The sequence below is a fragment of the Dacryopinax primogenitus genome (assembly GCF_000292625.1).
Source record: "Dacryopinax primogenitus strain DJM-731 SS1 chromosome Unknown DACRYscaffold_2, whole genome shotgun sequence".
NCBI classification, from domain to species: Eukaryota; Fungi; Basidiomycota; class Dacrymycetes; order Dacrymycetales; family Dacrymycetaceae; genus Dacryopinax; species Dacryopinax primogenitus.
This window is the reverse complement of record NW_024467199.1, coordinates 501,117-529,080: the sequence shown is the minus strand read 5'-3', so window position 1 is coordinate 529,080 and position 27,964 is coordinate 501,117. Positions and strand designations below refer to the sequence as shown.

General features: G+C 50.4%; 9 protein-coding genes across 9 annotated transcripts; 3 read left to right on the top strand and 6 right to left on the bottom strand.

The window, feature by feature from the left end:
• Positions 1-1,325: 1,325 nt before the first annotated feature.
• DACRYDRAFT_113496 (uncharacterized protein) lies at positions 1,326-3,097 on the bottom strand. Its single transcript, XM_040769639.1, has 3 exons — positions 2,859-3,097; positions 2,598-2,807; positions 1,326-2,542 (listed from the first exon to the last, which is right to left on the bottom strand). The coding sequence occupies exons 1-3, from the start codon at positions 3,039-3,041 to the stop codon at positions 1,433-1,435; spliced, it is 1,503 nt and encodes a 500-aa protein (XP_040632244.1). The 5' UTR covers positions 3,042-3,097; the 3' UTR covers positions 1,326-1,432.
• Positions 3,098-3,245: 148 nt separating this feature from the next.
• DACRYDRAFT_103838 (uncharacterized protein) lies at positions 3,246-4,569 on the top strand (the record flags this gene model as incomplete). The annotated part of the gene is made up of 5 exons (XM_040767824.1): positions 3,246-3,448; positions 3,496-3,565; positions 3,620-3,640; positions 3,691-3,834; positions 3,892-4,569. The coding sequence occupies 5 exons, from the start codon at positions 3,246-3,248 to the stop codon at positions 4,567-4,569; spliced, it is 1,116 nt and encodes a 371-aa protein (XP_040632243.1).
• An 83-nt stretch (positions 4,570-4,652) lies between these two features.
• Positions 4,653-9,569, bottom strand: DACRYDRAFT_103837 (uncharacterized protein; the record flags this gene model as incomplete). Its single annotated transcript, XM_040767823.1, has 8 exons — positions 4,653-4,685; positions 4,735-5,037; positions 5,085-5,303; positions 5,354-5,471; positions 5,521-7,235; positions 7,298-9,326; positions 9,376-9,495; positions 9,556-9,569. The coding sequence occupies 8 exons, from the start codon at positions 9,567-9,569 to the stop codon at positions 4,653-4,655; spliced, it is 4,551 nt and encodes a 1,516-aa protein (XP_040632242.1).
• Positions 9,570-9,849: 280 nt separating this feature from the next.
• Positions 9,850-11,430, top strand: DACRYDRAFT_19883 (WD40 repeat-like protein). Its single transcript, XM_040771701.1, has 6 exons — positions 9,850-10,101; positions 10,149-10,298; positions 10,352-10,612; positions 10,658-10,799; positions 10,853-11,206; positions 11,255-11,430. The coding sequence occupies exons 1-6, from the start codon at positions 9,898-9,900 to the stop codon at positions 11,365-11,367; spliced, it is 1,224 nt and encodes a 407-aa protein (XP_040632241.1). The 5' UTR covers positions 9,850-9,897; the 3' UTR covers positions 11,368-11,430.
• Positions 11,431-11,939: 509 nt separating this feature from the next.
• On the bottom strand, positions 11,940-13,043 carry DACRYDRAFT_41701 (uncharacterized protein; the record flags this gene model as incomplete). The annotated part of the gene is made up of 2 exons (XM_040774507.1): positions 11,940-12,053; positions 12,102-13,043. Coding segments are annotated over 2 exons (1,056 nt in total), but the record flags the coding sequence as incomplete, so codon positions are not given.
• A 663-nt stretch (positions 13,044-13,706) lies between these two features.
• Positions 13,707-16,178, bottom strand: DACRYDRAFT_19881 (3-oxoacid CoA-transferase). Its single transcript, XM_040771700.1, has 17 exons — positions 16,112-16,178; positions 15,943-16,060; positions 15,863-15,886; positions 15,720-15,809; positions 15,616-15,670; positions 15,501-15,562; positions 15,183-15,447; positions 15,066-15,126; positions 14,969-15,014; positions 14,636-14,920; positions 14,513-14,578; positions 14,427-14,456; positions 14,321-14,379; positions 14,199-14,262; positions 14,078-14,149; positions 13,933-14,018; positions 13,707-13,882 (listed from the first exon to the last, which is right to left on the bottom strand). The coding sequence occupies exons 1-17, from the start codon at positions 16,151-16,153 to the stop codon at positions 13,757-13,759; spliced, it is 1,551 nt and encodes a 516-aa protein (XP_040632239.1). The 5' UTR covers positions 16,154-16,178; the 3' UTR covers positions 13,707-13,756.
• A 257-nt stretch (positions 16,179-16,435) lies between these two features.
• DACRYDRAFT_19880 (polyadenylate binding protein) lies at positions 16,436-19,323 on the bottom strand. Its single transcript, XM_040771699.1, has 9 exons — positions 19,192-19,323; positions 18,821-19,140; positions 18,688-18,764; positions 18,587-18,638; positions 18,447-18,540; positions 18,206-18,400; positions 16,900-18,155; positions 16,818-16,849; positions 16,436-16,768 (listed from the first exon to the last, which is right to left on the bottom strand). The coding sequence occupies exons 2-9, from the start codon at positions 19,123-19,125 to the stop codon at positions 16,629-16,631; spliced, it is 2,151 nt and encodes a 716-aa protein (XP_040632238.1). The 5' UTR covers positions 19,126-19,140; positions 19,192-19,323; the 3' UTR covers positions 16,436-16,628.
• A 3,052-nt stretch (positions 19,324-22,375) lies between these two features.
• Positions 22,376-25,201, top strand: DACRYDRAFT_19879 (succinate dehydrogenase). Its single transcript, XM_040771698.1, has 13 exons — positions 22,376-22,558; positions 22,610-22,671; positions 22,727-22,838; positions 22,892-22,915; positions 22,974-23,015; positions 23,076-23,153; positions 23,208-23,679; positions 23,739-24,038; positions 24,088-24,137; positions 24,186-24,490; positions 24,539-24,637; positions 24,695-24,812; positions 24,875-25,201. Exons 1-13 carry the CDS (start codon positions 22,442-22,444, stop codon positions 25,022-25,024), a joined length of 1,929 nt encoding a protein of 642 aa, XP_040632237.1. The 5' UTR covers positions 22,376-22,441; the 3' UTR covers positions 25,025-25,201.
• A 157-nt stretch (positions 25,202-25,358) lies between these two features.
• Positions 25,359-27,915, bottom strand: DACRYDRAFT_113490 (RabGAP/TBC; the record flags this gene model as incomplete). Its single annotated transcript, XM_040769638.1, has 8 exons — positions 27,841-27,915; positions 27,614-27,776; positions 27,318-27,563; positions 27,182-27,249; positions 26,691-27,131; positions 26,495-26,637; positions 26,072-26,430; positions 25,359-26,021 (listed from the first exon to the last, which is right to left on the bottom strand). Exons 1-8 carry the CDS (start codon positions 27,897-27,899, stop codon positions 25,359-25,361), a joined length of 2,142 nt encoding a protein of 713 aa, XP_040632236.1. The 5' UTR covers positions 27,900-27,915.
• Positions 27,916-27,964: the final 49 nt, after the last annotated feature.

The window sequence follows — 27,964 nt, the reverse complement described above, 5'->3', positions numbered from 1 at the left end:
ACTTCCATGTCATAAAGGCTTAGTCATGTCTCTTGACCAAGCAATGAGCTGGTGCCCTGACATGATGTCAACCTTGAGCACAGCCAAGAAAGGTAAGGCCAAAAGAAAATGTACCACTATGAGGAGAGGGAGGGATGGAGGAGGGCCAACTGACAAAGCTGAAGAAGGGGATGATGCACTGACAGAGCCAATGGAATAAGAAGAGCTCAACAATTTTTGGGTCCACGTGGATGATAACCTGATGGACATGTACATGCAGCACAGGAAAGAGCCAGAGAAGATCACCACATGCATGTCCAGCTTTCTATCCCCTACTTACCCATGCTAATGACTGCAGGATTTTCAAGCAAATATATGAGGACAACAGAGTGCAGTTCTCCAACTCAAGCTTGTGGTGACCTCTTGCACACATACTGGTTGAAGCACCTGCAGGAGGTTTTGCATGGCAGATCAAGACGGAGAACATCGGGTGGGGAAGGGGAACTAGCTGAGTGGCAGTTGAGCTAGCAAGGGTAGTACACCATCCATTTTGGAGATCAAAGAGATACTTACCCAGGACAGGAAGCCTTTGACAGACAGGGATTCAAGGCTGGTGTTCTGCTGATGGTTGAACTCAAAATGGTCAGGCACCTCTGCCATGGAGCTGCATGCCAGCAGACATGTAAGCCATGGCTATCCTTGGATGTGCTCCAGAGACTGACAAAGGAGGATCAGTTCTCAGGGAGAGCAGTTGAGGTTAAAGGAGCAGTTGGACATCATCGCTAGACTGGGCTATGGTGAAGGTGTTCTGCTGCTTGATGTTCATATTGCTCTGCTCAGAGCACTATTGTGCCCATGTCTCTAGGAAGTCACACTCATACATTATGATTAATTGATATGTTCATTGTCAATATCAAATACTGATATTTGACATGCACGGGGACAAACTGGAAGTAAATAATACCTGGTGCTCATTCACTCCTTATTCGGGATACCCCGATTCCTCTACAAATCCTTGACCCCTTCCCCTGAAGCCATGTGAGCGAGCCAACAAACCCCTACCTCAGCAACCATGAGTTGGCACACTGCCAGACCCTGGGATATCTACATCCGAGGTAGGCGGTGTATGTAATTTCCCCGACGGGAACGAACCCTGGGGGAAAGTGGCAAAAATAGAGTGTCGTCTCCCAAGTTTACCCCGCATTCATCTCCTTCAGCCACCTCCACCTCACCCTCATCCCTTTTTATCCCTTTCCCGTCATCCCGCCAAGGTTTATCCGTCCCGCATCAGGCTGTGCGCAAAGAAAGTCTCCATTCCTCGCGAGATAAAAGGGTAGCGAACCGAGTGTTGGTACTCAAACACGTATATTAGGTGATACGTTCTGGTTCCTACCAGTCACAACCCCAGTCGTACACATACCATGGAATTCGACAGCAGTGTCAGAGAGCAATATTACTCGGCAACGCTAGGCTTCTGGAGATAAGATTCCAACTCTCCCTCACAGAATAGTTCGTCGTCTTGCACCAAATGTTGTCCTCCTCGCTCCGCAGCTAAACGCGAGAGCCGCGTACCGGAAAGCAGCACGTTCCCAACATCGGCTAACGGTGCATCCGACTGCAAAAGCAGTCTTCGAGTCGCACATGCACCTTCAGGGTCCGGAATGCCACGCATGGGTGCCAAGAACGTGGTCGCTGCTCTGATTACAAGCGCTTCCAGTTTTGGTTTTGTCTGGCGAAGTCGGGAAGTGCGTATATATGCAGGACGGGCCGAAGACATATGGTTAGATCCTTCCGTGATGTGCTGGACTGGGACCATATTGTTACTTCGCGGACTGTCAAGGGAGGTGTCCCCATCATCTTCACAGTCCTGGCACCAATAGTCACATTCCACGTCATCCTCCCCGATGTGGGGTTCATCATATGCCAACGAGACGGAATCACTGATATTGTTCCTCTTGTGCCCCAAATATGGAAGAATCGGCCATCGTCCGGCGTCCAGTTCGCTTCCAGAAGCTTCGCCAATCAGGATAAGCACATCCTTGAGCCATCTCATACGGCTTGTAGATGCTATACCGTTCGAGAGACTTAGAAAGGCTTCAGGATGCCTGTGCTGCAACTGGGTCTTGATAAACGAGAGCAGCTTTACAATTTCGGAGTATCGTTTGAGGACGGTGGAGGCCCTCTTCCCCAAGCGGCTACCGAGCAAACCGGCCAGAACTTCGAGGCCTTGTAGTCGAATTTCGGCTTCAGCCTCGAAAGCAAGAAGCACTACTGCACAGGCCACTGCTCCCACATGCCGTCCATGGACGAGCCCGTTGTCTGTAGCAATGTTGAGCAGCCTTCTTGCCCACTCTAGTATGCATTCTTGCGGCGCCGAAAGAATGAGGTCTGTAGTTGTCGCAGGAAGGGAGGGGAGCAGTCGAACGTCAAGAGTAGTGCGGATATGAGAAATTAGGGTAGGGAAATGAAGATGTGGGTCCGTGAGCGACAGTTGCAAGCCTAACAGATGTTTCACTTTTCGATATACGCGGGCTAATCGAGGCAGAGGTCGCGACGTGAGTATCTGGACCATTGTGAGTACCAGAACAGGGGAAAACAATGACAGAGTGCAAACGTACGGCAAGCTCTCGCAGAGATTCAGGAAGAGTTGCCTCTCTCAAAACAATAGACACACAGCACGCTGCCACATCTTCCGCACGGGTCGAACCCCACGCGAAATGTGCGCGTTTGTGTACAGTGTCAAAGAGGTGTTCCGCTCTGTAACTCAGGCTGTCAGAACGGCGATTCAGTGCGAAAAGTAGATCTCGAATAAGCTTATGTCGGGTGGCCTAAGGTAGGTATTTAGTGTTTTGTAAAATTGGCTAGAATAAATAACATACTTTAATCATATCACGTCTCACTTCCTCTGTCTGAAAGCCCTGCCGTGAAGCTCCATCCGCACGCATGAGAGCACGGCCCGCGAATTCTAGACCATAATGTTGACCGAAACCATGACTACTTGATTCATTGTCGATGATGATCTGCGTTGGATCGCATAGGACACCACAGTGCGAGCAGATCATGGATAACGCGTCGCAGTCGAATAAAAGGCTTGAAGAGTTGCATGCGGGGCATGTTGAATTCCCGGACATGGACAGATGAACTTGAGTTGAGCAGGAACGAGGCGCCCTTATTATTGCCTCCGTTGTGAAGAGACTGCTGGTCTTCCCTCAGAAGTGTACTTCCCTCTCGAACCGTACCTCTGCATCCCCTATTCATACTCTATCATGGCGTACACGTCTCCAGATGGTCCTTCCATAGCAGGACCATCTCGAATGCTCAATAATCACACGCCAAGCTTCATGAACAACTTGCATCCGCCTGTACAGAATGGGCATCCATACGCGTCTCCGCCAGAGACGCCAGAGACAACACCTCATTCCACGGGAGGCTCGGACGAGGCTGGGCATTCGCAGACTTCTTACTACCAGTGCGTTCATACTGTTCTGCGTTTTCGCAGTGAGCTCACATATCTAGGTCTACCACTGCTGCATATCACAACGAGGAAATCCTTGGTCATCTTTACCACACTGGGTTTCAGATGGGTGTAAGCGTTTTTTGAGTGAAAGACAACTGAGCTGCGTCCCTCATTTTAACTCAGAACTATTCAGACATAAATCTTGTGAGCATAGTGGTCAAACTACGTTGTTGGAAGACTGATGAGATGTGAAGCACATCGAAAAGCGACAGTATCGACTCCATGCATTGATTTTGGCTCGCTCAACAACTCTGGCACATCTTATGTCTACTGCGTCACATTCGTCTCCGCAGACAATCTACATCTCTCTCTCCTCGGAGCCTTTTATTACTGAAGAGGTTTGTCATCTGGGCTTGGTGAAACGGCTTGTTGTGTGTTGACTCCTCTGATTCTAGGGTTTTTCTATTGCTCTGGGCTTTCTATACGCCTCTGTGTCTCTGCAACTTGTTACTCCCCAGAATGCCTTATCGGTGCTTGCTAGCGCATGTTACCTTGGAGGCATGGAGGACATGGCTGCTCACGCCTATGCTGTGTGCAAATCAGGCATATCCCTGGAGACCTTGCCCACCTGGATGCAATTTGTGTCCAGCATCTCTAATGACGACATTGACGCCAAAGGGTCCTTGTCCTGCAGGGAGAAAAATAGATCGAGCGAGCATCGCAGCATCCTGGGCGACTATGGCGAGCGCTTGAAAGACGACGTCATGCATTATTTTATCGCTGTCCTACCGATCGAACTGGGCACTTTCGAGCCTCGGGCAACTGTGGCATCACCAAATACATCCACTCCTGCGGCATCGCCTGGTAGGCCATCTGGTTACAACGTTTACCTGCACCTGTACACTTCGCTTCCTTTCACCATTTTCAAGCTATGTATCGAATCTCCCGTACTTCCGGCGCCCTCCGATCACGTCAGATTCAACTTTGCGAAAGCATGTGTCGCAGCGCGTAAGCCAGGGCTTGGTCGAGATAGTGAGGAAACTGTTGTACTCGCATTCGGGACGGAAGGGGGCAGTGCAGTTTGTTTGGCGCGCAAAACAAGGAAGAAAGCGCTGTGGAAGGTAACCAAGTGATGTATTCCTCAATCCTAGTTCCATAATGAACAGGGCGTGTAGTGCTATATTAAGGGCAATTCGTGCTGACATTTTCTAATTGATCATGAGTTTGGGTTGACAGCATTCCAGGTTCGCTGTGATGTTGTCAAACTCGCGGCTGGAGTTGATTGGGAACTAACGAACCTCCAGCTGTTCCTCCATGGTCCAGTGCTTCGGCTCAGATGACGCGATGCTTGGCTTAGCTTGATGAGACACCTGATTCGGCCGGCCAACGGGGGCTGGGTCTGTATCACGGTGTGAGGACGACTCCGTCACCGTCACCCCTTTCCCAGATGACTTTCCTGAGTTTGCAAGTGGTGGATTCCATTGACCACCCGAAAAGGGTGACGTTGGATCACTGGGAACAATATTGAACGAGCCAGACTCAAGCCCGCGGGAGATATTCTCGATCAATGATGAGATCTGCGCTGAAGAGCTGAAGTACACCTGCGGAAGAATTTAGCGGGTGAGGGGAAGACTTGATGGATATAGACCTTAGTTTCTGGCCGTGCTCGACCAAATTGAATTGCTGCTTTCTTAGGAAGGGCTGCCTCGCTTCCCTTCGACGATTCATTTCGCTTATGTCCTCTGACAAACAATTGCACAGTCTCGTCCCTTGAAGGGGAGCCCGTTGAGAAATCTGACGTGAAGGATGATTTGTCGTCCTCGTCATTCTCGTCGGCGATTCCAGCTCGCAAACCATCAACCACAGACTAAGGGTCGTCAGAACAGTACACAAACACATAAGACTGCTACTTCTCACCCAAATCACCTGTCCATTGGATAATTCAAGCAGCTCAATACCTGCATCTCGAGGGATCGACGTCTCGGGACATCCTGGTATAGACGGACCAAGGGATCGAATACTTCTTGCATACTCGCTGTGATGACCCATGAACGAGATAGACAAAAGAAACTCGTCTGACTTACTCGGACACATTGACATCTTTGGACCCAGGTTCTGCAGGCTTGACGGGGCTTAATGCACTGTCTACGAGTGGCATACTGCTGAGCAGAGAAGGTAAAGGTGGCGTGGAAGCTCCAGCGGCCTTTCTTGTCGATAGACGGGTTGGGGGAGGAGTTGGCACCCTGTCTCTGATTGAACGCGAGAGAGAGAGATTAGATGAGGCGCTCCCGATTCGCGAATGGCCTGCGAACGACTTGCGAACTGCGGCTATGTGTTCAGCTGACAATACGCCGGACTCTGCAAAGATCAGGGTTCTTCGAACAATTGGGTTGCGTACATCCAAATGATACGGTGTGGACACATCCAAATGTGCATGTACAGAGCCACTCTGCACAGGTGGTCCTGGATTCCGGGCGGAAGGATGGCGGGTAAGCAGCGAAGACAAAGGTCCTTGGATTTGCATCCTCAGAGCTGCAGATGCTTTCCCAGGCTCTTGGTAATTCGTTCTTTGTGCTATCAGAGACGCATGGCCTTGCGATGTAGCAGGCAGGGCGCTTGAAGAACCTCTTTGTGCTTCTTGCTGATGTATAACTATTGGGGTGGGTTGGGCAGCATCTGTATGTTGGGTGGAGGATAGCACGCCAAGGTGGGACGTAGTGAGGTGCAGCGCACTATTGTCCCCTTGTACAGATTTACTGTTCCTAGAAGAGATATCCACAATCGAGCTAGTTGCTTGTTTCTGCTGCAAAGAGAATGATGTTGAACTGGGAGAACCAATCGTAGTTGTGGGTATCGCCGACGGCAACGAAGAATCCGTTTCTCTTTTGCTTCTACGAAGTCTTGTCATGAACCCTTTAAGGCCCACCTGTCCAGCGGGCGGAGAAGAGACCCCAGAGATATCTCTCCAGTCATCTTTATCGCTGGCTGTGACATATTGCGGATTTGAGAGGGTTTGGAGATGCAAGCTGCTGGGGAGAGCAGGCGGCGCTGTAGTTGGACCAGCGGAGAAGTGGGCGGTATCAGAGTGAATAAGGGGTTTCGCTTTCACGGAATTCCGAAGACGCCGTAACAGTCCAATGGGCTTGTCAACCTGGGGGATGGAAGTCAGTGACGGAGATAGCGGCAGACCCGAGACCTCGCTAGTAATGCTGCTTGACAGGAGCTGCGGACTGCCAATATGTTGTGGATTGATACGCTTCAAGCTTCTGCGACCCCCTGAACCCTTGTCCGCCACTTTCGGCAGTGATGGGCTGTTTTTCAAAAAAGCTGTCGCTGCAGTTGTTTGTCGTTCGACATCCTTCAATAGCTCGGGGTCATCCGGTCTCATCCTGTTTTGAAGCGGGACGAATAATGTATGATCCCCGATATCGGCTGGAGTGCTCCGAAACGGGATAGACGAGTGGTTTGGCAACTTTCCAAGCTCCACAGATTCTTTGCTTGGTGTAGTTATTTCGTTTGTGTGGGGCGATATGCTAACGGCGCTTTTTAGCACAGGTACCTTGTCGGCTGCATACTCAGCGACAGCTGACGGGGCTGTGAGATCAAACGCCGGAGATATGTTCTGCGTAGCTGAGAGACTCTCTAACATAGAAGCCAGGAGCATATCAGCTTTCGATAATTTGGGAGAGGCATGCGAGGATAATGCCACAGGATGGGGGAACACCGGAGCAGGCGAAAGGGCGTTAGGTAGAGGCTGCGCTCGTTTCGGGGTGACGGTAGACTCCGTTGCCATGCCTGCCTGCTATCAAATTAGCCCATGATGGCATGCAGAACTATTCTTAGAATTAAAAAAAAGTTCACCTCGGTATCCTCCCCACTGAATCCTGATTGTACAGAGTACGGCGTAGAGGAGCGCCTCTGCCGACGATGGTCGATCGCGCCGTTAGATGTAACGTTGTTGGGAAGATTGGATTCTAAAGTCTGCAAGAGGCGCGCCTGGATCGCGTGTACTTCTTGCCGAGAAATCCCTAATGTGTTCAACGCATTCTCATAGTCAAACGAGGTATGAAGCGGTTCCCCTGTATCTCCACTATGAACCGCGAGCTTTTCCGCCATCATACCGTCCCAGCGGCTCAATGGCTCACTCTGGAAAGCGTTCGCAAAGGTACTTCTTTCGAGCCGAGTTGCGAGGAGATTATCGGTGGAAGAATGATAACTTGAACCAAGCGAAAGGGATGACGATGAAGTGCTGAAACGAGACGATAAATCCAAACGCCCTCGGTTCGCTCGCGAGCTAATAGAAGACGATGTGGAATGAATCCAACGGCCACTTGAGTCGGCGTCTGTAGACGCATGCTTCCGCTCAGGAGGCGGCGTTCGGAGAGCACTAACGCTCAAGGGGGGTGTTCGCGATATATCTTCCCTCCTAGATGAACGTTGTATTTCATCGCCACTTGACCATGCCTCTGATAGGACCAACATTCGACTAGACGAGCTTGGTTCCTCTGCTGTGGATAACGACGGTCTCCGGGAGGTGAGTTTCGGACTCGGAGAGACTGAAGCTTGGTGTCTTCTGCGCACAGGGGACGTGGGCAGTCCATATGAGGAATTTGGATCTCCTATTGAGGGTGCGCCCCCTATCTTGTTGTCCGACATACTCAAGTCTCGTCTTGTGGCGCCGAATTCTGATGGATATGTGTCCCGCGAAGCATCAAGAGGGATTTCCAGGTGGGAATCAGGTATCTTCGTGTCCACGAAATGCGACGTTTGAGACGGGCGATCAGAAAATGTGGTATCTACACGGTTTGTTATGCTATGAGAGCTCGGCAAGAGCTGGCCTTGAAAGTACGAGTGTGAGCTGGGTACGGGCGAGGACGCTGGAGAGCGCGTATCTACCGACGGCATACGTTCCTGATCTTTTGCATCTATTTCTCGCCGAGGAGTGATTGGCCTGTGCATACCAGGGATGTATCCAGGAATGCGACGTGCTGGATCACCAGCAACTGGTGGCGGCGACACGGAGTCAGTCCGCGGCAACTCATATTCTCGGTGGTGGCTACTTGAAAATGCGCCAGAAGTCCATGGGGTCTGTGCGGTGGCTTTGACGTTGTCATTCAAGACAATGTTCGACATCGGTGCCCCTCCGCTGGAAGGGATATTCCCGCCGGACAGGATTGTTCGACCGGGGACGTGAATGGTCGGATCTTGGACAGTCGGCGAGAGTCGCTCCATGCTGGCGCTCGCAACATTGAAACTAACTGCCTCGCTCTCTATGTCATCCAGCACTTGTTCAAGAGCTCGCGATACGCGGTTCATTCGTCCAGCCGTCGCAGCAGAGAGGAATTCTGGGGATCGCAGTAACAGAGTGCTTTGTGTTGATTGACCTGCTTTAGTTTCGCCCCTTGTGATAGACGCATCTTGTATAGGATGGGCATCTTCGTATGGCGACGACCCGGTGAATTGACTGGGCTCATCCCTGTGCTCCTGCGAATCGCTGCCACCAACGCTACCCTGCGTCGTGACAGTGGAAGGACGACTACGGCGGGAGGGAAGGGGATAATCCACATGAGATCCAAATAGATTGTTGCTCCTCCTGTTGTTGCTCCGATGGCTAGATTTCTCTGACCCAACAGAAAATGCTGGGGATAAGGGCTGCATGTCCTCCATGTGCGACATGGAAGTGGAAAAGGCTGATTCTGGTGAGGGAGTTAAAACAGTCTGATTTTCTTCCATTCTGGCATTTCCCAGCATCTCAAGGACCAGATCCTCTTCCTCCTCGGTGAGTTGATCCACCGCTTGGGCCCGTCTTTGGACGAGACGGTCCTTAATGTTCTGCAGACGGATACGATCACCATTCTCTGTTCTGAGCAGCGTGAATCGACGTGTAAGTCTGATCATACGTAAATAATAGCATCAAATAAGGAAGAGTCGTTTCATACGAAGGCAGAATCAGCGAGGTGCGGAAATCGGAGGGCGGGGGTAGGATGGCATCAATCGCAGGAAGGGAATTCGCTGGAGGCACCGGGGGCGGCCGAGGGCGCTGTGTGTCGGATTTCTTTCTAAGTCCTTCATGAGCATAAATTGCCACACTCCACCGGCATGAGAGCTCTTCAACACACCGGAAACGATACATGGCGGACAGGAATCAATGTTTCGCAGCTCAAGCGCATGCGATGAGCAAATGAAGGACCTTGCGCGATGGGGTCGGAGGGTATTAATTATGCGACGGTATGTGACGAGACTGGCGAATAGTTTGCAGGAAATACAAGTGAAATAGTGGTGGTCGGATGAAAATATATGTAGATGACACAAGAAATGAGGATTGGAACGCTAGCAGTGGCTGGTTTGGGCGTGTTCAGGGCGTGCAGACGCCACCCATTTGGGCGCTACCCTGGTTCAATAACGGTCGTCACATCGCTCTTCTGGTTTGTTTGCTGCTAGAAATTACACCGTACAACAGAATGGACACTTCTGAGTCTGTCATTTTATTCCGAACCGAAGCAGACTTCCAGCTGGAGCAAGACCGTCGGTCAAAACAAGTCCGATTGAAAGACATTGGTGATCCCATCTATCTGGGAAAGTCGAAACCGCTGTGCCTTCACGTCGAGGAAGGCTTTGCCTGGACTGGAGAAAGTAATGGCACGATTACAAAGAGGTCTTTAGAGGTGCGGCATAAGCTAGAAATTCCGCATTCACTCTCAAAGCCAGGCAGACCAACGAAGTGCACCAAGTCTTCCGTGGCCATAGAGGGCCTGTTAGTGCCATTTGCGTGTGTTGGCACACGATGCGCCCAGCGCTGGCGAAGAAACGCCTCATCATTTCCGGCTCTTGGGATAAACATATCAAGATATTTGACGACGAGGTTCGCTCCTTATACCAGCTCCCTGCCGTTGCGAAAGTCCGAACTTCGTTCAGAGCGGCCAATTGCTGAGCGATACAGATGCTCATACAGATTTCATCAAGTCTTTGACCCATCTCGATCTCGAGAACATCATTGTCTCAGGTGGCTCTGATAAGGAGATCCGATTTTGGCTACTACCGCCTCAATTCACCACCGGTTCCCAAAAATTAGAATGTGAAGGCTTCGTGCGAGAACACACGAGGCCGGTCGTGCGCTTGACGAGTCTGAGAGATTTCCACACGGGCAAGCCTATTTTGTATTCTGGAGACAGCATGGTTAGGAGCGTCTCTCCAGAATTACTGCCTTTAATGCATGAACAGGGAACCTTATTCTCTTGGACGGTAAGCGTTCTACCCAGTGGTAATGTCGGAAGACGGGTTCGTGCGACAAAGATTGGCCAATTCAAGGGTCATTCGACTGGGATAACGGACTGGTGTCTAGGATCTGGACAGCTTTGGACAAGTGAGTCCCCTTTTTCGGATTGACTGAAAGTGCGTTGCAACTGTTTTATCGAGGTTCATCCGACAACTCCGTCCTCTTGCATCGAACGAATCAGGAACATTCCGGCCCCCTTTCACAAAGTCGAATCCAACATTCTCATCCTGTTAAAGCCTTGTTGGCCCTGCCAGTGACAGAACTGCAGATACCCTATCTCATAACTGCATGTTCCGACGAGAAAATTCGTGTATGGGATGTTTCCGCGTTCGAAGACAAGCTAGGACCTGCCGATTTGCTTCGAACAGTGGATGCCCACTCCCACGAGATATCCTCTCTTGCACTGTGGCTTAGAAAAGGTGCTGATGAAATAAGGGTACCTTGGGTACTGAGCGCTAGTCTGGATAGCACCTTGAGAAGATGGAAATTATCTGGTGTGTCAAATTGACTGCCTTCTCTCAACTCCGTAACAGCCGATCCAGACCTCCTTGCCCGTGACGAAACGGTGTTGCCTAACAGCTCAACTGAAGAAAGGGCCCCGTGCTTCGAGTTGACTGAGGAAGAGGAACGTGAACTACTAGATTTAGAGCAATAAATGCCATACTCTCAATTGTAGTCAACTAATGACTAAGACAAAAGAATGCCCATGACATTCACATCAGATATAACTCATAGAGCCTACATGTACCTCATCCTCGATGAAACAACATAAACTCGTCTTCCAACGACGAAAACAACCGCCTGAGAGGAAAAAAAATGTTGAAAGAGGCGCTCAGGAACAAGTTCACCCTAAGCAACCAGCTCACTTGAGGGGGCACGACCAACGGAAGTTCTCTCTCGTTGTTCCCCTTCCTCTATTGGTTCCAGAATAGGCGATGCACCCCCCTCTACAGATATGGGTATATGTTGGGGAATACTGTATGAAGGTGAGTCCGAATAAGAAACAGGGGGTGGAGAGCTGGATATGACGGATGCCAGAGTTTCAGCACCTGTCGAGAGAAGCAGTATTGTGTTGTTCGGGTCGTCTTCTGTAGCGTCACCACCGTCCATGGGATCCGAGGTTCCTGTAGCCTGCAATCTCGTATGATCCAGTTCGACGGAACTGTGAGAAATGGAAAGAGGAAAACCTGACGTTTCCACCACGAGTGGCTTAAACCGCGTGTGTCTGGATATATCTGATCTCGTGGGCAGTTCGATAGGTTGCGGGGGATGTAACATAGTTGTCGAAATTCCATGATGAACCGTGGCGTCGCTGGTTACAGGGTTCGATTCGATAGCGTCCTTGGGTGGGAACGTCTTTTGAGCGGCAGCCTCATCTTCTGCCAATACCGGGATGGGGATTTCCGCACCGGAGCGGCTCGCCATGGGGAACACACCCAGCCCCATGCCGAGGCCTGTTCCCTGCTGACTTTCTACAGGCTCGGAACTCTCCAAACCCATCCCAATCTGTGCCCATGCTCGAGTGCTCTTGTCCGCCCACGCCTCTAGGACGTTCCACCCTTTATACTGTCCGTTCAACCTTAAGGTTTGACCGCCATCCGCTCCACCATGACCCCGGGCTCCTCCGCTTGGGTTAAAGAAGTAGCCTTCGAAGCCCACATTATCGTCACTTCCGTCGCTTCCCTCATCGCTCTGCTGACCAGTTACCTCGTACCCTGTACCGTTCTCGATATCATCAACGAATGATGCAAGCCATGTTGCCCAGCCTCCTTCTCCTTCTCCCCTTCGGAGGACCACCTTCGTGTCGAAATCGCGACCAAATATAATCACTTGTCCATAGGCACCTCCCTCTCCAGGGTCTAAATCAACCCCCAAATAATTGCCAGCTCGATCGGTCGCAAGGGGTAACCAGCCTCGACATGAGTATTCTTGTTTGATCCAGTTTGGGGGGACAGAATGCATTTGGGACCGAAGGTGAGCATTGGCTCCAGTGGACGGATCACCATCAACTTCGCGCCAGAAAGACCATTCTGCAAGAGAATCTTCCAGGGACAACAATGCCAGGCCAAAGAAGAGGCCCTCGGAGCATCCACTTGACGATTCGGGCTCTTGCCCATCAACAATCGAGTACGATTCTCGTACGGCTGATGGCAATGGAGTCCCCAGCTGTTCCTCCACGGAGGCTAGTATGTCGGGAGGGGCGCCGTAGTTCAATGTATCCCCTAATTCAGTGAACTCGTTTGACAGCCACGTCTGTAGTCGGGCCCACGTATGTTGTAGTCGCGGATATAGGGCTGGCGGGGAGGTAGCGGTGTGATGTAATGGAAGCAAGTGACCCCCTCGTCGGTGGAAAGTTGGGCTGTGTTCATCGACAAGTATTCTAGCCGAGCTGGGCCTTTCTATATTGTCGGTAGAGGGTCGTGCTTGATCGTGCGAGCTTGGGCGGGGTGGATACGAAAAGGGGTGTGAGAAATCGCCAGGCGACGAATTGTGTAATGGGGAATGTTGAGGCAGGGAAAAGGCATCTCGTGTGCTTGATAATGCTTGCTGACGGCGAGCAGTACGAGCAGGTTGTTCATCGAGGCTGGGACCGGAGAAATATGACGCGATTGCCCGAAGGAAGGACATCCTTCAGGGGGATTGGAAGGTTGCGCGCTGCTGAGGGGAAAATGCCCTTTTCAAAAGGTGCGACGCATTTGCAATAATGGTATCCTTACCTGTGTATCTAGTAAATTTCTTTGGATACTGACGACAAAGCGGTACGAAGAGCGAACGGAGACTGCAGACGTGGATGAGAGATGGTGCAGAAAGGGGAGGAAGCCTCGGGGCTGGCGCGTCCATCTTCGCACGCGTCATGACGCACAGACGGGACACACTACATACATGCCAACCACCCGGTCTGCAACAAATGCAACAACATTCTTCATTCTACATCAGCAGCCTTCCATGAATAGAGTTAGGCAATTGCAATTCCAGTCATAGGTGAGTATGATAGTGGTCATTGCCTGTGGGAAATTCCGAGCTGCACGTGCTACCAGTTCTGTCTACGATATCCTAGGTGCAATTTTGAAATCACAGCCCGTCTTCGCTTTGACTTCGTCGAGCGTAGCGCCCTCCGCCAGCTCAAGTAACGTCAGTCCACCCGCCTTCCGATCGACCTCGAATACAGCCTACAAACTGTCATCATCACCGTTGCGTATTTTGATGTTTTGTCTCGTACCAAATCAGTGATAATCTTGCTCACACATCTCGCCCCAGTCAAAGGTAGATCACATTCTGCCAGTATTTTGTGAGAGCCATCTTTCGCTAGAAATATATTCCCAGGTCAGTTCCCTACCTCAAGTTGTTGCGAGGTATGTATTCACCAGTGTGATCCATCACTACCACCACCTTGGTACCATCGGGGTTCGATACGAGATCCATGGCACCACCCATACCTCATTGAACATTAGATCGTCGAATATCAAAACGTTCAGTAGTGCCCACCTTTAACCATCTTCCCTGGGATCATATAATTTGCAATATCGCCGTTCTGTGAGACTTGCATGGCCTAAAAGTCGCATTTAAGTCCGTTTGACGACTAAAGAAATGCAACGATGTTTGCTCACGCCCAACATTGAGACATCGATGTGCCCTCCTCGGATCATGGCGAATGATTCTGTCGAATCTGCAAATACTTAACAAACTTCAAGACTGTCGCATGAATGACCTCACCGAACACTGAGGCACCAGGTAATAAAGTCACTGGGGAAAGACATTGATGAGTTGCCCGCTACAGGTATAGACGACATCTCTCGCACCGGTTTCCTTTCCTGCGTTGATTATATCCGCGTCAAGCGTCTCTTCGGTTGGGTAAGGACCCATGCCTACCCCATCCATAAATCAGCCATGGGGTAAGAATATTCTGCCAAGGGAACAAGCACCTAATATGCCGTTTTCACTCTGCAACCATACAGAAACTCCAGGTGGAAGATGTCCTGGTACGAGAGTAGGCATGCCGACGCCAAGATTGACGTAATCGCCGTTCCTCAGTTCCTTTGCCGCTCGAACGACAATCCGATCACGTCGTTTCTGGGCCTCAGTAGGTTCCTCTACAGCTGCAGCCGAAACAGACGCAGCCGCTGATGTCGAAGGTGATAGCGTCTTGAATTCTATCTGTTTGGGGGCTGACGCCTGAACAATGCGATTGACATATATACCAGGTAGATCTTACCAAAATGTGAGTAAGAAGCTCATGTAGGGATCCATATACGCACGAATGGCATTGGGATCCAGAGATCCCACAGGAACAATATGTTCTGCCTGACTCGCATCAGTCCAAAGCCTCTGTGTGAATATGTTATGTGCACACACTTCAACAATAGTCAGCTTAGCATTTCGGGCCATCACACTGCTGAAATTGTTTGCCGTGTAACTTGAATCAAGAGAACATAAGCTTCACATGGCCAGAATGGTGTACTGTGCTCCCACCGAAAAACGCAGTTTCCGGATTCGTCTGCCTTCCAAACGTGCACAAACGCCACATCACCAGCCAATGCGGTTTCCATTATGTACTTCCGGCCGTTGAATTCTCGAGATTCTCGCTTTCGTCCCTCATCAAGAACGCCTTCCTTGAAGCCTCCTGCCTTGTACCGCATCGGAATGGTTCCATGTTCCACGGCCGTAGATGCACCAGTCGGTGTATAGAAGGCGGGAATGCCTGCTGCATGTGCACGCAAACGTTCCGCAATAGTACCTGAAAGATAATCGATCAGCAGCCACCCAATATACTGGGCTATTCAAATCGACCTTGTGGAGTAAGTTCCAGCCCTATCTTCCCGGCCAAGTACAAAGACTCGAAATGTTTGTTCCTAGACCTCATATTGAATATAACCCAATACGTACTTCCATACTCCATGCATACGTGCCGATATAGGATGCAATCATTTTGCTGATTTGGCCGGTATGCAACAAGAGGCCTAGGATATGTTGGAACAGCGATACGGACACTGGGCTGTTTGGGCTTACCCAGGCCACGCTTGCCAACCCCAGCATTATTAGAGACCGCCGTAAGATCCCTAACCTGAGGACGGCGCGACAGAGCCTCGATCAAAGTATCTTCATACGACGAAGCGGGTTAGTTAGTGTAATGTGGGACCGCGGAGGCGTACCGGGTGTTCCACAAAGACCAAAGCCTGACTCGCTCAAATCAGTTCAGTCATTCACACTCAGTGTAGGCATATCCCGTCACCTCCACTCAGCAGAACTTCTCCAGACCTGACGTCCTTGACGGCATCATCAACATTATCCCACACCTTAGACGCTTTCGGAACGCCAAGGTCGAGCGGACTGCTGTAGTTACGAACACGCTGTCGTCACATCAGACATCTCCCTGTGTTCGTCGGCCATAAAACACTGACAGGAACAATAACGAGGGCCCGGGAGGCTAGTCGACTTAACATCATGCCAACGGGGTCGAAGATAAAGAGGAATGAAGGGACACTGGTATTCTGGTCAAAATAAGTGGGTTTGGCCCTAGCCGGCTCAACGTTACGCCGATCACGAGGTGGAACGTGGAGGCGAGGTGGGTGTGTTGGGGGTAATGTTAACAGGCTGTACTGGTGAAGCACAAGTATGCTCTTATGGAGGGAATGGCACGAGTGGGTAGTGCAGTGTCGTATGGAGACATACGGCTGCTGAAGTGTGGGACACGAGTAGCGCGGCACGGACAGCTCAGACATGAGATAAACCACCTCTGTACAGCCGAAGTGGATAGGGAAGGCGCAAATGATATTGAGGTCAGGGGTCCCGAATATACACAACCAGCCAAACTGAAGGCAGACTGTGAAGAATCCCCACTCGCTCGTCAAACGCACGATGGTGTGCAACGGGATTAGTGGACAATATAGGTATGGCAAAGGCGAGAATGGAAAAACACTACGCAGCGATTTGCTGCTGTTCAGCGTTCTTCGAAAACTCCTCGAGAACTGTGATCGCCTCGGCAACTTTGTTCTGGAGCGCGTCAGGCGTCTCGATCAAATGAATGAGCTCAGTGGTTTCCATTTCGAGGAGCATGCCTGAAATGGGTTAGTAATATGAGCTACAGGGGAAGGTGCATGCATGTACCTGTGATCTTCCCCGCCAATTCAGGTTGCATCCTGTTGTCTCATGTCAATCAGAATAAGGCAGGAGAATACAATATGCGTACGCGTGTATTTTCATGTAAATCGCCTCCCCCAAGATCTGCTTCTGTTCCCCTGCAGATGCGTTCGCCAAGAGTGCAGCATTTATGGGAGGTTCCGTGGATACCGGTCCGGTCGTAGCCTGTCCCGTCGTGGTCGCATTGCGAGTGTTAGGGTTAAGCTTGTACGCTTGAGCTTGCCCGCCGTTTTGGGGAACGCCATTGGGTGTAGGAGCAGGACGACCAGCGCCAGCGCCAGTAACAGGACCGCCAGGACCAGCCATGGGCAGCCTTGTGCCGTTGCCACCAGTGACAACAGGGGCGCTAGGCCCGCGTGGCGCACTAGAGAGAGGAACAGGAGCAGGGGCGCCAGGACCACCAGGGCCGCCAGGCTGACGAACGGGACGAGGCCGTTGATAGGGCGTACCCATCCCGTAGGGCACGGGAGGCTGTCCATATGGTGGCGGTACCGCCATGCCTGCCATCTGCTGGCCAGGTGCATAACGCATTCTTGCTGGGCCAGGCGCGGGCGGGTAGCCCATGACAGGGCGCTGACCAGGGGGATAGCCAGCGGCAGCAGGTTGGTAAAACATCGGCGCAGCGCCATACGGCATATTGGGAATACCTTGGGCAGCTGCGAGTCGAAGCTGGTTGTTGCGCTGAGCGATCTGGCTCTCCAACTGTTGCTTGCGCACATCTTTACGCTGCGCAAGCGCAACGTACAAAGGCTTGGTACCGACGATTTTGTTGTTCATTTCCGACATCGCCCTAGTCGCCTCGTCTGGCGATGAGAAACATACGAAACCAAAACCTTTCGAAGTTCCCTTCTCGTCTCGCATAACTTTGCAAGAGGTGATGGTGCCGAAAGGCTCAAATTCTGCCCGGAGCTTCTCGTCGTCGACATCGTCTTCTAGGTTTTTGATGTAAAGGTTGGAGCCCTGATACTTTCCCGCCTTCTCATATTTGGCTTGTTCGTATTGTTTACGCAGCTCCTCCTCACGCTCAGACTTCTTCTGCGCCCGACCAACGAAGACCGGCTTGCCATGGATTTCCTTGTTGTCCAATTCTTCTACGGCACGTTGGGCATCCTCGTGATTTTCGAAGTTCACGAATCCGAAGCCTTTGCTGTTCCCCTCTTCATCCTTCTGAATGACGGCAGACGTAATGGGTCCGAACTGAGAAAACAACCCTTCAAACTCTTCCTCGCCCACCTCGGTGTCAAGATTTTTCACGTAAAGATTCGTGAAATGCGATTTCATTTCGTCGATTTTGGACTGGCGTTCCTGCAGCAAGTATTGGTCCATTATCCGAGAGTTTGAAAGGATACACGAACCTTGCGAGATATGTGCTGCCCGACGAAGACCTTCTTGTCGTTCAGAAGCATACCATTGACCGCCTTGATAGCTGCCTCCGCTGCCTCATTGCTATCGTAGTGTACAAAACCGTACCCTTTGGAAAGACCGCTATCGTCGGTGGCGACTTTGCATGACAAAACGGTTCCGAACGCGGCAAAGGTATCGTGGAGGGCCTGCTACCGAGTCAAACGGGCATCACAAGACTCGCAGTGTGCTCACCTTATTATCGATGCCTTGATCGAGGTTTTTGATGAAAATATTGCCCTGACCTGTCTTCCTTAGGCCAGGGTCCCGTTGAGACCACATGATGCGGCTTGGAGCCCATTAGACTGTATCCAAGTGTGGTGTGTGGTGCTTACCATGGTTTGCCTCTGATCTGGGAATAATTCAGCTGATCAAGCGCACGTTCCCCTAAAATTGCGATCAATGTGGATGTTACTAATACTTTGAACTTCCCAACCATCGTTGTAATTCAAGTAGTTCACATAGGCGTAACCCAGCGAACGACGTGTAACGGCATCACGACAGACACGGACGCTTGACGGATCACAACGTCAGAAGCGATACAAAGGAGCTAGCAAGCAGATACACACCTGGCTACCGGTCCGATCATGTTGAAGATCTCGAACAGCATGGCTTCCGTGACCTGAGGATCCAATTCGCCCACATACAATGATACCGGGCCCTGTCCACCCTGTCCACCCAAAGGCTGCGGAGCTGCAGCGTAGGACTGCACAATGGGCTGCCCGGACTGGATCTGAGCATTGCCATATTGCCCCAGTTCCGGATCGGTCGAAGGTTGCTGTGCTTCATTCGGAGGCCTTTCACCAAGTCCCTCAGACTTGGAAATAGCAGGCTCCAGTACAGGGGCAGGCTGGGGTGACGTCGGTGCAGACATGTTGCTGACTTTTCTCTATTGAACAATGTGAGTCGTGCGACCAGGACAAATCACGGATAACGCAACCTTTTCTGGGGGGCGAAATGGCGGTATGTGTGTGAGTAGAGGAGAGCGTTACTGTCCTAATATGTTTTTCTTTTTCTTTTTGAGGGGAAGGATAAAAGGAGAAACCGCGCAAGCTTGAGCAGACACGAGGGGCGGTGGAAGGGCGGTGAACACTGAAATTTGTGTTCGCGTCCCCCTTTATTTGTCGGAACCATTTTGGTACCTTCCTTCGCCGCCTGCCACTCCAAATCCAGCGCTCAAGAGATTTATTTCCCTAACTGAATGATCATAGACTCGCATCTTTGCCCGAGCTTTTTTTTGGTTTTGAGGACGTCGCTTTACAGACATCTACGGATAGTTCCGAAGGCACGCAACAGGAAAGCAGACTGGCTTCACACACCAACGAGTCATCTTGTATCCCTCTGTTATGCGGACAACAATCTGAGAAACATTGCCAGTCTCTCTTGGCGAAGATCCTTTGCGCACTCGCCCAGATTGCGTAATGCCACTCGGCTCCGAACTTCCTTGACCTCTCTCTTATTCGAGTCCCGCTTGAGCTCATTCCCTGCACTTGCCGACCACTTACAACAAGCAACATTGTCCCCAGCCGGTGAAAGGTTGTTTTAATTCACAGGCGTTGATGTGGAGACTCATCGAGCACATTTTCGGACTGCGGCAAAGGACGATTTGAGATAAATCCATGCTGGTCTGGGGACGGACGTGAAATTTGAGTCCGCTCGCACGAAACGACGTTAATGAAACTTAATAAGGGCCACTGTTTTGCTGTTCCTTGGAGCAATAACGAAGAGGATTCTTTGTCCATGTGTTACTAACCATTCAATAATGTCCAGCCTATGGTCAAGAAGGAATGCTACTGAAGCTGCAGAGGCAGAGAAGTGGAGGAAAGTTGGGCAGAAGAAGAGTGCACAGGCCCTATACTCTGCAGTGTAAGGTTCCATGGGCATGTAGTTGTGCTGTGTATCAGTAGTGTTAGATAATTCTTAGTGAGCTGTTCTACCCTTTGCTTTGACAACTTCTTTGCAGCACTAAATTCAATGACTGAAGTTCTGTGAGGTCTTCTGGATTGGGGACACAAGCATAAACATGTTTTCTAAGGTAAGACCAAGCCTGCTTAATAATAGGTCAGAGTATAGCTGGCTAGGCAAGGGCCTAAATAGGCTCTAAAAAGATTAAAAGTATGCGACCTTGCTCACCCTGGCTTGGCAGCCATACATGTTCCAAAGAATGTCTTCAAGGAGGTTCTAGTATGCTGGAATTTGACACAGTCAAGTTGCCTCACTCCACAAGGTCAGGCAATCTTGGGCCTATTTTGACCCAGTGTCATGTGTCTGTCAAGCAGAACTCAGTGGACTTCAGTCATATTGGATGAGACAGCCAGAATCTGTGAGCTTCAACAGCATTCATGGACATAATGACTCCCCTGGATATCAGCACTGCCAGATGCCCATAGTATCAAAACCCCTGCACATATAACAAACGTCACTTGAGACATGTGGACATCATCAAGTTCCTTCCAAACAATTCTGCTACTGAGTCTGTCAAGCTCCTCTGGGATGTCTCAACTGCATAGTATCACTGATAAACTATCTTTTTTCTGGCTCTTTCAGCTTTATATATCTATTGATCACCTCAGAACTTTGATTGTATGACAGAACTGACTGGATGTGCAACTTGCATCATGATGCAGGGAGGCAGCAGGGGGATGTACTGCAGAATGATCTTGGATGCATGGCCCACTCAGGGCAAAGAGACAACATCAGTATGTCCACTTCAATATACTAATAAAGAATCTCACACTGCATCATTTAATCATCCTCTACCTCCATCAACATGAACAAGACTCTTCATGAACCAACCCATTTCTGTGCAAATTGTGCCAGCACAAAAGTCTACTTTGTATGCAAAAAAATTGGTTCCCTCATGCACTCCATCAGCACAGGCTGATCATTTCAAATGCCCGCAACAGAGGATACTCTATACCCTAGTTACAGGAGGGGATCAGAGAGTTCAAAAGGGAGATTGTAGGAACCATCTCTGGTCACTATTCTATCAAGAGATCTCAGATGCATACTGTACAGCCATGGCATGAGATATCAAGGTTCTTCTCTTGTAAGCCAGGTTGTGGTGATATTCAAGACAGTTGAACTATCGTCAGTCATATCAACTTCAATGAGAGCTATGGAAGAATTTGATATTGAAACTGCAGGATGTGAATATAAAAACAAATCTTGGGAAGACTGCCAGAGATATTTACATTAGGCATATAACCACACCTCTATCCACTTCTTTTGAGGACATGTGAAGGCTGATTTACATACACTCCAGCTTGTGCAAGGCTGAAAGCCTCTTGTCTTGTGGGCAACATACCCTCATGCATGATCTTGAACAAGGCCAATGGTTCTTTGTTGCAGGCTTGTTATCAACCTATGGCTACTAGCCTGACACTTCCTCCCTCCCCTCAAGGACTATGGAACTTGAGGAGTATATATGATATAATTGTGCTGGGTGTACACTTATGAATGATGTCCTTTGAGAGCACAAGGTTAATCCAGGTGCTGTTCTGGTCTGGCATGCCCAGCTACTCCCACACTGGCATGGCATCTTTAATTTAAGACCAGATCTGGTAAGGGTGCTTTCACATGACACAGAAGCAATTTGATTCCATCAGAAATGCTCTACAGCAGAGTCCAAAATCCACATCACATGAGGTTACCTGGGCCATTACAATCAAGTGTAATACTTTGTACACATTTTGTGGTCCATCAAATTTTATTTATAGTTGTACTACTAACTACTCTAATTAAAATATATTAATTTCTGTCAGGATCTGTCTCTCACATCTAGCACCCCCCAAATGCCACATGCACTTGTCTATATTGCCGGGGGGGGGGGTTCACTATTAATTATTAGATGTCAGATTTTTTTCATTAGAAATTTACAACACTTCAGTGTGAAACTCGAGATCTGGTACTATTGTACCATTTGGGGGGAATCCGGCTGTGCGAGCTCTGCTCGCGCCACCCCCCAAGTGATTTTGTTGAATAATAACAATGCGGACAAGCATTCTTCGGACAAACATTCTTCGGACAAACATTCTTCCCCAGGGTCGGCGAATCCCGCGAGGTTCCGATGCCGCGGGTTGTTGGAAAGTGGCGCGTGACGATTGGCTGGTGACGCGGGATTGTCGACCAGGTCGACATCGGGGTAGAATCCTGTCCTCATCATCGACGACCCTTTCCACCATCACACCATGTTGCGTCGGTCGCTTGCCCGCTTGCCCAAACCGACTCTCAGCCAACAATTCCATTCCTCGGCGTCCGTGAGTCGCATCGCCGCGACTCGACCAGTGCGGGCGCAGGAAGTCAAGGTGTGTCTCGTCCGTATGCTGTGGGATGCCTTCCCTGATTTCTTATACAAGACTTGGGGACCGACTGCTGGCAAGTACCCGCTCATTGAGCATGAGTATGATGCTATTGTGATGTAAGTCAAGCTGAAGGTACACATCCCGATGTTGGGTAATAACCATGTCATCTAGAGGTGCTGGAGGCGCCGGTCTTCGAGCCGCATTTGGGCTGGCAGAGGCAGGATTCAACACGGCGTGTATCACCAAGTTATTTCCGACAAGAAGCCACACAGTAGCTGCCCAGGTGCGTAAAGCTATCGTTTTGTGGAGAAGTGTGGTGACTGACGTTCCTCGAAGGGCGGTATCAATGCTGCGCTCGGTGTGAGTACCTGGTTGTCTGTACAGTATAGAGCGCGTCGAAAATGCTTATATTGTCCAGAACATCACCGAGGATGATTGGAGATGGCATATGTATGATACTGTGAGTCCATCGAGCACAAACCGTCCCCTCGTATTACTCGTATTTATTAACCTTGAACAGGTGAAAGGCTCCGATTGGCTGGGCGATCAAGATGCTATCCACTACATGTGCCGCGAGGCGCCAGCTACCGTTGTGGAGGTGCGTATATTGTATGATTTTGCTGTAGTGTATTCAACTGTTTAACCCTCACAGCTCGAACACTTCGGTGTCCCTTTTTCCCGCACCAAAGAAGGAAAAATATATCAGCGTGCTTTCGGTGGCCAGTCGCTGAAATACGGCAAAGGTGGCCAGGCTTACCGCTGTGCTGCGGTGGCGGACCGGACTGGCCATGCCCTCCTTCACACACTCTATGGTCAATCGCTGAAACATAACACTCAGTTTTTCATCGAATTTTTCGCTCTGGATTTGATCATGCATGAAGGGCATTGCGTCGGTGTCATTGCCTTAAATATGGAAGACGGAACTTTACATCGTTTCCGTGCCCATAATACTGTGTTGGCTACGGGGGGTTATGGTCGCGCCTTTTTCAGCTGCACTAGCGCACATACGTGCACTGGAGATGGTAATGCGATGGTGACGCGCGCTGGTCTCCCTCTTCAAGATTTAGAGTTTGTCCAATTCCACCCTACTGGAATCTACGGGGCGGGGTGCCTGATTACCGAAGGTGCGTGCATCCGGCATTGCAATATTCACGCTCGTTTGAGTGCTGACTTGAGGGGCAAGGTTCGCGTGGTGAAGGCGGATACTTGTTGAATGCGGAGGGTGAACGCTTCATGGAACGCTATGCACCAACCGCAAAAGATTTGGCCTCTCGTGATGTAGTGTCACGTAGTATGACCATTGAGATTAGGGAGGGCCGTGGCGTTGGGCCGGACAAGGACCATATTTATCTGCAGCTCAGTCATCTTCCGCCCGAGGTCCTTCACGAGCGACTACCTGGTATTTCTGAGACTGCTGCTATTTTCAGTGGGGTGGATGTCACGAAGGAGCCCATCCCGGTGTTGCCCACGGTTCACTATAACAGTGAGTCCACTGGGATTGTCTTGCGATTTGTTTTCTCACGATATCGTAGTGGGAGGGATTCCCACCAAGTTCACTGGAGAAGTGCTAACAGTCGACAAAGTACGCGGCACCCTCCATGTAATGCGCAAGTGTTGATCCCTGCTGCAGAATGGCGAAGACCAGGTCGTGCCTGGTCTGTACGCTGCGGGCGAGGCTGCTTGTGTCTCTGTTCATGGCGCCAACCGTTTGGGAGCTAACTCTCTGCTGGACATCGTGGTATTTGGACGTGCTTGTGCTCATCACATCAAGGAAACACTGGAACCTGGCAAATTGCATGCAACGATCCCTGCGGATGCGGGAATGGCAACCATCGAGCACTTAGACCAGATTCGCAATTCTAGTGGCACGAAACCGACCGCTCAGATCAGGTTGGACATGCAAAAAACCATGCAGTCTGATGCTGCTGTGTTCAGGTATAATGTTTCAGTATTTTGAACAAGCACATGTAACCGGTGCTGCAGAACTCAGCAGTCCCTCGATCAAGGAGTGGCGAAGATGGCGGCGAACTACCAGACGTATGCTGATGTTGGCATTAAAGACCGGAGCATGATCTGGAACTCGTTAGTGACCGGATTGCAAGTTCATTACAGGTCTCTGACCGCAGGTTATGATACTAGGGATCTAGTGGAAACGTTGGAGCTGCGGAACCTGCAGCAGAACGCAATCCAGACTGTTGTTGCTGCTGCGGCACGTAAGGAGAGCCGCGGGGCTCATGCCCGTGAAGATTTCCAAGAGGTGAGCACAATTCGCTACGTTAGCACACAGGAGAAGTGATGCCTCTGGGTCGTTCGTTATAGCGGGACGATGAACACTGGATGAAGCATACGCTCACGTTCCAGAGGGACCCAGCCAAACCTGATGTCGAGATCAGGTATCGGAAGGTCATCGGAACAACCTTGGATGAGAACGAGTGCAACCCTGTGCCGCCTTCCAAGAGAACGTATTGATCTAGAGCGAAAATGAAGATCCTGCAAATGGCTCAAGGCCAAAAACGATGGAGATGAAAGTGGTAGGACAGCAGATACATCGCGGGCTTCAAACAATTTTACAGATAGCTCTTATGAGTTGTAGGCGTCATTGTGTATGATTTGATGCGAGTCGTTATTCCATATGATGACTCACTCGGTACAGACACCCAAGTACACCGACCCTACTAAGAAGCCTAGCGGTACAGGATAGAATACGTATGGTGGTCATGAGTGACCCAACTCTACAAGACGTGATGTGTTGCATACGAAATGCTGAACGACAGATGGGGGTGTACAGGTGGGGGTGACTTGATTATCTTCGCAAGACCCCCAGAGGATCCAGTAAATTCTGCCTATCTTCCTCTGTTCTTCCTCCCTTGGCAGGTTCCACGGTGCACTCATTTTGAGAGCCATTGGCGGCTTCGGGTATCTCTGTTACTTGAGGGGATGTCATAACCGTTCCATGACTTGGAGGTGGCATTGGAGGCATTGGCGATACGACAGGTTGTGATTGTACTCTCCGATCCACTGGTATCCTTGCATCATGGACGCGAGGGAGACGCGAATTCATGCCCACCACACCAGGTGCGGTGTTGCCACCGCTGAGTTTGTTTGGGAATAGGCTAGTACGAGGATTTGTTGGACAGAACAAGGCATCAGGAGGAACGGTCGCTTGTGAAGGCACTTTGGTCCAGAAGCCTGGTTCAAGACGTGATGCGTCGAAAGGCACTTTTCGCAGCAACACATTCTGTACAGTCTCTAGGCAACGCAATGCATCAAGTGATGACGGGTTATCCTTCAGAGCGGAGATCGCCCACCCAACGGCGTGGCCCAGTCGTTCTTGCTCGGTGTACAACGAAACAAACTGTGCAGACCTGAGCGTATCTTCACTGGTTGACCCAGGTGTTGATCCCAGGGGGACAGGCTGAGTCATGAACGTTTTTGAAAGGGTCGAAGTGAGATCTGGGAGGCCCTTCTATAGGTAGTTAGAAACACAGATATCGCATTGACCAAGAGAACTCGTACCCGCAACTCTGTGACAGTGGACAGGAAGGCTCGATTCAGCGTCACAGCGTCAGTACGCTCCATGAGATGTTTAGCTATTACGTCGGTGAGGCCAAGAGGGGCTTTTTCCGGAGGGCGTTCCGTTCTCATCCCCTCACCGGGTCGGGTTGGGGCAGCCTCTCGGAAACCCGAAGACTTCGCTTCAATGGCAATTTCTAGAATGTCGCGATTTTGAAGCATTACTGTCACACCCGTCGTTGGCACAGGATTCTCATGAATGGTTGCGGCTTGCTTGACTAACAACCATGGCATATCCTGGTCGAGGGAGGGGTAATGTAGGAGGTAAGTCAAAATTGTGGAATAGTCGTCCGTTGAAAGTACTACAAACACAATAGGGGTCAATTCCAAAACTTCGACTTTTAGAGGCTGGCTTGCGGCGCTCACATTGGTTTCGAATGCGAAGTAACATAGTAACACAGACCCACTCGGCGAGTTCTAAAGATGGATCTGCGGCCAAGAGGCAATCCCAAATAGCCACAGCAGTCGAGAGAGGGAATTCTCTTGTAAAGAGCAGGCGCAACCATCGTCTGACGGTTCATGTCAATGGGTAGTTCATGCGTCACTTTGAAATGAGCCTCACATGCCATAGATTTGTGGTTCAACTCCGGCGGAGTCCAAGTGAGCCCATAATGCGGGATCAACAGACCTGAGCATTTGATCTTGAATCATCCTACAAACATGCACAATCGGGGCAGTCCAGCTTTCAGGCTGCCCTCGGACGTCTCGCCGCCGAGGTTCTCGCCACTCATACCAGCGATGGGCACCTTCCATGAGAGACATAAAGACAGCGTAAACATCGGCAGACACTGACTTTCGAGCACAACATTCCTGAAGCTCGTCGTCCTTTATCCCAGCCCCATAATCGATGGAATCGTTATCCACTACCAAAAGAATAGTTCCAGCCACCTCATGCATACCTTGGCGATAACCAATCTCGGGATGTGTCACGCAGTATATGAACAAGATGTCGGTGAGATTTTCTCGGACGGTTTGGGACGAAAAGTATGAGATCTCTGGGAAACTAGGTGTAATGCCATCAGAGCTAAATGACATGATTGCCTTGAAACTCACATTCGTTCCACATCTTGTCGGATGACTTTCCTCAACTCTAGATCAGCAAACCACTGCTGCCAGGGATTCTTGGAGAGAGAGAAGCAGAAAGAACACGGTTATAAGTAACATAGAGAGAGACACAGGAGAGACATACTTCAGCATCCAAGCTCAATGGGTTGTTTTTTTCCCAGCCACCAGCGTCTGTAGAGGATTGAGGCGGCATGGATACGGTCGCGTCTTCATGTGTGCTCGAACTGGGAATGGCCCTGCCGTCCGGCGCTCTTAAGCGCGCGGCCGCCAAGTCCGAGTATGCACGACGGGCGCTTCGTAGCTCCGATATACAAAGGGTGGCATTGACGGGGTTTCCGTCTAGCAGAGGACAGCCTGGGAGGAGAAACAACTAATTACGATAAGAGAAACACCCGGAGAGGGCCTGATGGTGTCTCATACTTTCCAAAGCAGGCTCCGCCCGACACGTCCACCATCAGGACGCGAAGCTTTCAGTGCCTTGAGTTCTATCCTGTTCGATAATCTATCCACCCGACCATTGATGATGGCTTCTCGCAAAGTAGCGATGGTTAAACCACTCCGAAACAAGTTGTTGAAAGCGAGCCTTAGAAAGCGCAGGTTATTCCGCCTTAGTCCAATGCCGATAAGCAGGGAGCTGACATGCGCACAGAATCTCATGTGGTAAGGGGCGAGCCCATTGGTCGGCTTGGGGGTAGCTTTGAGCCATCGAATTGCACTAAAAGACCACGTTTATATCGACAGAGGCTGCCCAAAGTGTTGTTGCAAGGGGGG

Coding starts and splice junctions, on each gene's coding strand:
- DACRYDRAFT_113496 (XM_040769639.1), bottom strand. CDS start 3,041: ATGATCTGCTCGCACTGTGGTGTCCTATGCGATCCAACGCAGATCATC. Junction 2,808..2,858: donor TGAGACGTGATATGATTAAA/GTATGTTATTTA, acceptor TACCTACCTTAG/GCCACCCGACATAAGCTTAT. Junction 2,543..2,597: donor AATCTCTGCGAGAGCTTGCC/GTACGTTTGCAC, acceptor ACAATGGTCCAG/ATACTCACGTCGCGACCTCT.
- DACRYDRAFT_19883 (XM_040771701.1), top strand. CDS start 9,898: ATGGACACTTCTGAGTCTGTCATTTTATTCCGAACCGAAGCAGACTTC. Junction 10,102..10,148: donor TTACAAAGAGGTCTTTAGAG/GTGCGGCATAAG, acceptor AAAGCCAGGCAG/ACCAACGAAGTGCACCAAGT. Junction 11,207..11,254: donor GAGAAGATGGAAATTATCTG/GTGTGTCAAATT, acceptor CAGCCGATCCAG/ACCTCCTTGCCCGTGACGAA.
- DACRYDRAFT_19881 (XM_040771700.1), bottom strand. CDS start 16,153: ATGTTAAGTCGACTAGCCTCCCGGGCCCTCGTTATTGTTCCT. Junction 15,671..15,719: donor GGTTGGCAAGCGTGGCCTGG/GTAAGCCCAAAC, acceptor AACATATCCTAG/GCCTCTTGTTGCATACCGGC. Junction 15,563..15,615: donor ATTGCATCCTATATCGGCAC/GTATGCATGGAG, acceptor TATGAGGTCTAG/GAACAAACATTTCGAGTCTT.
- DACRYDRAFT_19880 (XM_040771699.1), bottom strand. CDS start 19,125: ATGTCTGCACCGACGTCACCCCAGCCTGCCCCTGTACTGGAGCCTGCT. Junction 18,541..18,586: donor CAGATCAGAGGCAAACCATG/GTAAGCACCACA, acceptor ATGGGCTCCAAG/CCGCATCATGTGGTCTCAAC. Junction 18,401..18,446: donor ATCAAGGCATCGATAATAAG/GTGAGCACACTG, acceptor ACTCGGTAGCAG/GCCCTCCACGATACCTTTGC.
- DACRYDRAFT_19879 (XM_040771698.1), top strand. CDS start 22,442: ATGTTGCGTCGGTCGCTTGCCCGCTTGCCCAAACCGACTCTCAGCCAA. Junction 22,559..22,609: donor TGCGGGCGCAGGAAGTCAAG/GTGTGTCTCGTC, acceptor TTCTTATACAAG/ACTTGGGGACCGACTGCTGG. Junction 23,680..23,738: donor GGGGTGCCTGATTACCGAAG/GTGCGTGCATCC, acceptor TTGAGGGGCAAG/GTTCGCGTGGTGAAGGCGGA.